Source organism: Triticum urartu, chromosome 6A (genome assembly GCF_056163025.1).
Source record: "Triticum urartu cultivar PI428250 chromosome 6A, HENAU_Tu73, whole genome shotgun sequence".
NCBI lineage: Eukaryota > Viridiplantae > Streptophyta > Magnoliopsida > Poales > Poaceae > Triticum > Triticum urartu.
This window is the reverse complement of record NC_141878.1, coordinates 173,509,998-173,519,524: the sequence shown is the minus strand read 5'-3', so window position 1 is coordinate 173,519,524 and position 9,527 is coordinate 173,509,998. Positions and strand designations below refer to the sequence as shown.

Here is a 9,527-nt window from a genome sequence, read left to right as displayed (position 1 = left end):
CATGAGTCGTATAGAAGATACGATCAACATGAAGATGTTCACCGATGTTGGCTAGTCCGTCTCACGTGATGATCAGACACGGCCTAGTTAACTCAGATCATGTTATACTTAGATGACTGGAGGGATGTCTATCTGAGTGGGAGTTCATTGAATAATTTGATTTAGATGAACTTAATTATCATGAACTTAGTATAAAATCTTTACAACATGTATTGTAGATCAAATGGCCAACGTTGTCCTCAACTTCAATGCGTCCTAGAAAAAACCAAGCTGAAAGACGATGGCAGCAACTATACGGACTGGGTCCGGAACCTGAGGATCATCCTCATAGCTGCCAAGAAAGATTATGTCCTACAAGCACCGCTAGGTGAAGCACCTGTTCTCCCTGCAGAACAAGACGCTATGAACACTTGGCAGACACGTACCGATGATTACTCCCTCGTTCGGTGCGGCATGCTTTACAGCTTAGAACCGGGGCTCCAAAAGCGTTTTGAGAGACACGGAGCATATGAGATGTTCGAAGAGCTGAAAATGGTTTTTCAAGCTCATTCCCGGGTCGAGAGATATGAAGTCTCTGACAAGTTCTTCAGCTGTAAGATGGAGGAAAATAGTTCTGTCAGTGAGCACATACTCACTATGTCAGGGTTACATAACCGCTTGACTCAGCTGGGAGTTAATCTCCCGGATGACGCGGTCATTGACAGAATCCCTCAGTCGCTTCCACTGAGCTACAAGAGCTTTGTGATGAACTTCAATATGCAGGGGATGGAAAAGACCATTCCTGAAGTATTTGCAATGCTGAAATCAGCAGAGGTAGAAGTCAAAAAGGAACATCAAGTGTTGATGGTGAATAAAACCACTAAGTTCAAAAAGGGCAAGGGTAAGAAGAACTTCAAGAAGGACGGCAAGGGAGTTGCCGCGCCCGGTAAGCAAGCTGCCGGGAAGAAGCCAAAGAATGGACCCAAGCCCGAGACTGAGTGCTTTTATTGCAAGGAAAGTGGTCACTGGAAGCGGAACTGCCCCAAATACTTAGCGGACAAGAAGGCCGGCAAAACGAATGGTATATGTGATATACATGTAATTGATGTGTACCTTACCAGTACTCGTAGTAGCTCCTGGGTATTTGATACCGGTGCAGTTGCTCACATTTGTAACTCAAAACAGGAGTTGCGAAATAAGCGGAGACTGGCGAAGGACGAGGTGACGATGCGCGTCGGGAATGGTTCCAAGGTCGATGTGATCGTCGTCGGCACGCTACCTCTACATTTTCCTACGGGATTAGTTTTGAACCTCAATAATTGTTATTTAGTGCCAAGTTTGAGCATGAACATTGTATCAGGATCTCATTTAATACGAGATGGCTACTCATTTAAATCCGAGAATAATGGTTGTTCTATTTATATGAGAGATATGTTTTATGGTCATGCTCCGATGGTGAATGGTTTATTCTTAATGAATCTCGAGCGTAATGCTACACATATTCATAGTGTGAGTACCAAAAGATGTAAGGTTGATAATGATAGTCCCACATACTTGTGGCACTGCCGCCTTGGTCACATAGGTGTCAAACGCATGAAGAAGCTCCATGCAGATGGACTTTTAGAGTCTCTTGATTACGAATCATTTGACACGTGCGAACCATGCCTCATGGGTAAAATGACCAAGACTCCGTTCTCAAGAACAATGGAGCGAGCAACCAACTTATTGGAAATCATACACACTGATGTGTGCGGTCCAATGAGTGTTGAGGCTCACAGTGGCTATCGTTATGTTCTCACCCTCACTGATGACTTGAGTAGATATGGGTATGTCTATTTAATGAAACACAAGTCTGAGACTTTTGAAAAGTTCAAGGAATTTCAGAGTGAGGTTGAGAATCAACGTGACAAGCAAATCAAGTTCTTGCGATCAGATCATGGAGGAGAATACTTGAGTCATGAGTTTGGCACACACTTAAGAAAATGTGGAATAGTTTCACAACTGATGCTGCCTGGAACACCTCAGCGTAATGGTGTGTCCGAACGTCGTAATCGCACTCTATTAGATATGGTGCGATCTATGATGTCTCTTACCGATTTACCGCTATCATTTTGGGGCTATGCTTTAGAGACTGCCGCATTCACTTTAAATAGGGTTCCGTCAAAATCCGTTGAGACGACACCGTATGAATTATGGTTTGGGAAGAAACCTAAGATGTCGTTTCTAAAAGTTTGGGGATGCGATGCTTATGTCAAGAAACTTCAACCTGAAAAGCTCGAACCCAAGTCGGAAAAATGCGTCTTCATAGGATACCCTAAAGAAACTATTGGGTATACCTTCTACCTCAGATCCGAAGGCAAGATCTTTGTTGCCAAGAATGGATCCTTTCTAGAGAAAGAGTTTCTCTCGAAAGAAGTAAGTGGGAGGAAAGTAGAACTTGATGAAGTATTACCTCTTGAACCGGAAAGTGGTGCAACTCAAGAAAATGTTCCTGAGGTGCCTACACCAACTAGAGAGGAAGTTAATGATGATGATCATGAAACTTCAGATCAAGTTGCTAATGAGCTTCGTAGGTCCACAAGGACACGTTCCGCACCAGAGTGGTACGGCAACCCTGTCTTGGAAATCATGTTGTTAGACAACGGTGAACCTTCGAACTATGAAGAAGCGATGGCGGGCCAAGATTCCAACAAATGGCTTGAAGCCATGCAATCCGAGATAGGATCCATGTATGAAAACAAAGTATGGACTTTGACAGACTTGCCCGATGATCGGCGAGTGATAGAAAACAAATGGATCTTTAAGAAGAAGACGGACGCGGATGGTAATATTACCATCTATAAAGCTCGGCTTGTCGCTAAGGGTTATCGACAAGTTCAAGGGGTTGACTACGATGAGACTTTCTCACCAGTAGCGAAGCTGAAGTCCGTCCGAATTATGTTAGCAATTGCCGCATACTATGATTATGAGATGTGGCAAATGGACGTAAAAATGGCATTCCTTAATGGTTTCCTTAAGGAAGAATTGTATATAATGCAGCCGGAAGGTTTTGTCGATCCTAAGAATGCTGACAAGGTGTGCAAGCTCCAATGCTCGATTTATGGGCTGGTGCAAGCATCTCGGAGTTGGAACATTCGCTTTGATGAGATGATCAAAGCGTTTGGGTTTATGCAGACTTATGGAGAAGCCTGCGTTTACAAGAAAGTGAGTGGGAGCTCTGTAGCATTTCTCATATTATATGTAGATGACATACTTTTGATGGGAAATGATATAGAGCTTTTGGACAGCATTAAGGCCTACTTGAATAAGAGTTTTTCAATGAAGGACCTTGGAGAAGCTGCTTATATATTAGGCATCAAGATCTATAGAGATAGATCAAGACGCCTCATAGGTCTTTCACAAAGCACATACCTTGATAAGATATTGAAGAAGTTCAATATGGATCAGTCTAAGAAGGGGTTCTTGCCTATGTTGCAAGGTGTGAAATTGAGCTCAGCTCAATGTCCGACCACTGCAAAAGATATAGAAGAGATGAGTGTCATCCCCTATGCCTCAGCATAGGTTCTATTATGTATGCCATGCTGTGTACCAGACCTGATGTAAACCTTGCCGTAAGTTTGGTAGGTAGGTACCAAAGTAATCCCGGCAAGGAACATTGGATAGCAGTCAAGAATATCCTGAAGTATCTGAAAAGGACTAAGGAAATGTTTCTCGTTTATGGAGGTGACGAAGAGCTCGTCGTAAAGGGTTACGTCGACGCTAGCTTCGACACAGATCTGGATGACTCTAAGTCACAAACCGGATACGTGTATATTTTGAATGGTGGGGTAGTAAGCTGGTGCAGTTGCAAGCAGAGCGTCGTGGCAGGATCTACATGTGAAGCGGAGTACATGGCGGCCTCGGAGGCAGCGCATGAAGCAATTTGGGTGAAGGAGTTCATCACCGACCTAGGAGTCGTACCCAATGCGTCGGGGCCGATCAAACTCTTCTGTGACAACACTGGAGCTATTGCACTTGCCAAGGAGCCCAGGTTTCACAAGAAGACCAGGCACATCAAGCGTCGCTTCAACTCCATTCATGAAAATGTTCAAGATGGAAACACAGATATTTGTAAAGTACATACGGACCTGAATGTAGCAGATCCATTGACTAAACCTCTCCCTAGAGCAAAACATGATCGACACCAGAATTCCATGGGTGTTTGATTCATCACAATGTAACTAGATTATTGACTCTAGTGCAAGTGGGAGACTGTTGGAAATATGCCCTAGAGGCAATAATAAAAGGATTATTATTATATTTCCTTGTTCATGATAATTGTCTTTTATTCATGCTATAATTGTGTTATCCGGAAATCGTAATACATGTGTGAATACGTAGACACCAACATGTCCTAAGTAAGCCTCTAGTTGACTAGCTCGTTGATCAATAGATAGTCATGGTTTCCTGACTATGGACATTGGATGTCATTGATAACGAGATCACATCATTAGGAGAATGATGTGATGGACAAGACCCAATCCTAAACATAGCACAAGATCGTATAGTTCGTTTGCTAGAGTTTTTTCAATGTCAAGTATCTTTTCCTTAGACCATGAGATCGTGTAACTCCCGGATACCGTAAGAGTGCTTTGGGTGTACCAAACGTCACAACGTAACTGGGTGACTATAAAGGTATACTACGGGTATCTTCGAAAGTGTCTGTTGGGTTGACACGGATCAAGACTGGGATTTGTCACTCCGTATGACGGAGAGGTATCTCTGGGCCCACTCGGTAATGCATCATCATAACGAGCTCAAAGTGACCAAGTGTCTGGTCACGGGATCATGCATTATAGTACGAGTAAAGTGACCTGCCGGTAACGAGATTGAACGAGGTATTGGGATACCGACGATCGAATCTCGGGCAAGTAACGTACCGATTGACAAAGGGAATTGTATACGGGGTTGCTTGAATCCTCGACATCGTGGTTCATCCGATGAGATCATCGAGGAGCATGTGGGAGCCAACATGGGTATCCAGATCCTGCTGTTGGCTATTGACCGGAGAGCCATCTCGGTCATGTCTACATGTCTCCCGAACCCGTAGGGTCTACACACTTAAGGTTCGGTGACGCTAGGGTTGTAGAGATATGAATATGCAGTAACCCAAAAGTTGTTCAGAGTCCCAGATGAGATCCCGGACGTCACGAGGAGTTCCGGAATGGTCCGGAGGTGAAGAATTATATATAGGAAGTGCAGTTTCGGCCATCGGGAGAGTTTCGGGGGTCACCGGTATTGTACCGGAACCACCGGAAGGGTCCCGGGGGTCCACCGGGTGGGGCCACCCATCCCGGAGGGCCCCATGGGCTAAAGTGGGGAGGGGAACCAGCCCATAGTGGGCTGGTGCGCCCCCCTTGGCCCACCCCCTGCGCCTAGGGTTGGAAACCCTAGGGTGGGGGGGCGCCCCACTTGCCTTGGGGGCCACTCCACCCTTGGCCGCCGCCCCCCTAGGAGATCCCATCTCCTAGGGCCGGCGCCCCCCTTGGGGAGCCTATATAAAGGGGGGAGGGAGGGGCAGCTGCACCCTTGAGTCTTGGCGCCTCCCTCTCCCCTGCTACACCTCTCCCTCTCGAAGTAAAACGGCGAAGCCCTGCTGCGGTGACCCCTGCATCCACCACCACGCCGTCGTGCTGCTGGATCTTCATCAACCTCTCCTCCCCCCTTGCTGGATCAAGAAGGAGGAGACGTCACGCTGACCGTACGTGTGTTGAACACGGAGGTGCCGTCCGTTCGGCGCTAGGATCTCCGGTGATTTGGATCACGTCGAGTACGACTTCCTCATCCCCGTTCTTTGAACGCTTCCGCGCGTGATCTACAAAGGTATGTAGATGCAATCCGATCACTCGTTGCTAGATGAACTCATAGATGGATCTTGGTGAAACCGTAGGAAATTTTTTGTTTTCTGCAACGTTCCCCAACAATTTTCTCACAGAACATGATGCAGGAGACTTGGACCCTGCTCCAAGGAACAAAAGAGGCGGTCACGAGGGTGGGGGGCGCGCCCCCTGCCTCGTGGGCCCCTCGTTGCTCCTCCGGTGTACTTCTTCCTCCTATATATACACACGTACCCCCAAACAATCAGAACAGGAGCCAAAAACCTAATACCACTGCCGCAACTTTCTGTATCCACGAGATCCCATCTTGGGGCCTGTTCCGGAGTAGATGCAGAATCATTTCGATCTACTTGTCACGGACGTGATGCCTATATACATGATCATGCCTAGATATTCTCATAACTATGCTCAATTCTGTCAATTGCTCAACAGTAATTTGTTCACCCACCGTAGAATACTTATGCTCTTGAGAGAAGCCACTAGTGAAACCTATGGCCCCCGGGTCTATTCTCATCATATCAATCTCCATCACTTTAATCTTGTTTTGCTTTTTTACTTTGCCTTTACTTTTTACTTTGCATCTTTATACCAAAAATACCAAAAATATTATATCTATCAGATCTCACTCTTATAAGTGATCGTGAAGGCATTGACAACCCCTAATCGCGTTGGTTGCGAGTAGCTATCGTTTTGTGCAGGTACGAGGGACTTGAGCGTGGCCTCCTACTAGATTGATACCTTGGTTCTCAAAAACTGAGGGAAATACTTATGCTACTCTGCTGCATCATCCCTTCCTCTTCGGGGAAAACCAATGCAAGCTCAAGACGTAGCACCCACCATTAGATCGATCGTCTCAATCGATCCCTGGCGCTAGAAGAAGAAGACGCGCTGGGCCCGCCTTGCTTCGGCCCCCGCACCAGAGATGAGCCCTTCCCCAAAGGGTTCACGCTCCCAAGAGATACGCCCAAGTATACTGGCTCCGTGAAGTCGGAGGACTGGCTGGTCGACTACTCCACAGCCATCAGCATTGCAAACGACAACAAGCGTGTTGCCGTGAAGTACGTTCCACTCATGCTCCAGGGCACCGCCCGGACATGGTTGAACAGCCTGAAGCCCCGCAGCATCAACGGCTGGGTAGATTTCACTGAGGCCTTCGTCCGCAACTTCACCAGCATGTACAAGCGGCCGCCCAAGCCTCGCCAGCTCTCCTTGTGCGTGCAAGGCCCCAACGAATCGACTCGCGACTACCTCACGCGTTGGGCCGAGCTGCGCAACTCTTGCGAGGGCGTGCACGAGGTGCATGCCATCGAGTACTTCACGACCGGGTGCAGAGAAGGCACTTTGCTCAAACACCGGCTCCTCTGCGACGAGCCGATGACCCTCGACGAGCTGCTGATCATAGCAGACAAATACGCCACGGCCGATTCCTCCATGAAGACAGAGATTCAAGTTGATGCATCTAGCAAGGTGGCTCCTCAGGCTCCTCGGACCCCGGCTGGTGATACCAGTCGACGCCAGCAGCAAAGCGACAACAAGCGAAAAGCCCCGATGCCGGTTTCCACCAGCCGACAGGTGGCAGCAGTCGAAGACCGGCAGCCGGAAGGGCAGCCTCCTCCCAAGCGCCAGAAGGGCGGCAAGCCCAACTGGCCGCCCGCCTTCTCCTATGAGCAGACTCTTGATGCTCCCTGCAAATTCCATAGCGGCGCGAAGCCATCCAACCACACCACCCGGAAATGTCATTGGCTCACACGAATTTCCAAGGGCGAAGGGCTGCAACCACCGCCGCCTGCTGGCCAGCCGCCTCCGCCTCCTCAGCAGCCGGCGGCATGCCTAGCAGTCGACGCCGTTCAAGATCAATTCCCTGAAGAACATGGAGCGTATGTTGTTTTCACTAGTGTGGCCAATGACAGGCGCAGCCGGTGCCGACAGTCTCGTGAGGTGAATGCCGTAGCCATTGAAGCTCCAGCGTTCATGCACTGGTCAGAGAGGCCAATCAGTTGGAGCCGGGCTGATCACCCAGAAGTAATGCCTTCTATGGGCTCTTACGCTTTGGTGTTGGAGGCCACCTTTGCCACGGAGAGGCGAGCTGCTCGTTTCTCCTGAGTCCTGATAGATGGCGGAAGCAGCATCAACATCCTGTACCGTGATACCATGGAGAAGCTAAAGATCAAACCCAAGCATCTCCTGCCCAGTCGGTCTGTCTTCCACGGCATAGTTCCTGGCCTTTCTCACTCACCAATCGGCAAGATCCAGATAGATGTCCTCTTCGGGGATAAAGACCATTTCCGCCGAGAGCCCATCTGGTTTGAGGTGGTCGACCTGGAAAGCCCGTACCACGCACTGCTTGGCCGACCTGCTTTAGCAAAGTTCATGGCGGTGCCACATTATGCCTACCTCAAGATGAAGATGCCGAGTGCCAAGGGAGTCATCACCATCTCCGGAGATTATCAGAAGTCGTCCGACTGTGCGGCCGCCAGCAGCCAGCTGGTCGAGTCCCTTGTGATCGCTGCCGAGAAGCGGTTCCTTGACTGAGTTGTGGCCATGGCCGGCAAGCAGCCGGACATGTCTCACGATCCCAAGGAGGCGGAAGCCGAAGGATCCTTCAAGCCAGCCAAGGAGACAAAGAAGATACCATTGGACCTAGAGCACCCGAAGAGGTACGCTGTCATAGGCGGAAACCTTGACAGCAAATAGGAAAGCGAGCTCGTCGATTTCATCCGTGAGAATCGGGACATCTTCGCATGGTCTCCCAAAGACATGTCGGGAGTCCCGATGGATTTCGCCGAGCACAAGCTACATGTCAGAGAAGATGCGAAGCCAGTCAAGCAACCCCTCCGCCGACTATCGGAGGAGAAGAGAAGAATCGTGGGAGAAGAGATCGCCTGTCTGTTGGTAGACGGCTTCATCATGGAAGTTTTCTTCCCAAAATGGCTTGCCAACCCAGTCCTTGTACTGAAGAAGAATAACAAATGGCGCATGTGCATTGACTACACCAGCCTCAACAAGGCCTGCCCAAAGGATCCGTTTGCTCTGCCACGGATAGACCAAGTGATAGACTCCACAGCCGGATGCGAGCTGTTGAGTTTTTTGGATGCCTACTCAGGATATCACCAGATCAAGTTGAACCCGGCAGACTGTCTGAAGACCGCATTCATCACACCATTTGGAGCCTTTTGCTACCTGACTATGACATTCGGCCTGAGAAATGCCTGTGCCACTTTTCAGCGTTGCATGCAGAAGTGCCTCCTCAAACAACTCAGCAGAAATGCCCACGTCTACGTAGACGATATTATGGTGAAGACGGAGAAGCGCAACACACTCCTCGAAGATCTCAAGGAAACCTTTGAAAATCTGCACCGATTTCAAATCAAGCTCAACCCGGAAAAGTGCATGCTCGGAGTACCAGCCGGCCAGCTCCTTGGCTTCCTGGTCTCAGAACGCGGCATTGAGTGCAACCCTGTGAGATCAAAGCCATCAAGAGGATGGAGAAGCCCACCCGACTGCGAGACGTCCAGAAGTTCACCGGCTGCTTGGCGTCCATCAGCCGGTTCATCAGTCGGCTGGGCGAGAAAGCTCTTCCCGTGTACCAGCTCATGAAGAAGACCACTCATTTCGAGTGGAACGACCAGGCAGATGACGCTTTTCTCCAGTTGAAGAAGATGTTGACCATGC

The 9,527-nt window shown here is 48.9% G+C and overlaps 1 protein-coding gene across 1 annotated transcript; it reads left to right on the top strand.

Moving 5' to 3' along the window:
* Window positions 1-8,006: 8,006 nt before the first annotated feature.
* On the top strand, window positions 8,007-8,387 carry LOC147964623 (uncharacterized). The gene has a single exon (XM_087530067.1). The coding sequence runs from the start codon at window positions 8,007-8,009 to the stop codon at window positions 8,385-8,387; it is 381 nt and encodes a 126-aa protein (XP_087386193.1).
* The last annotated feature ends 1,140 nt before the right edge of the window (window positions 8,388-9,527 follow it).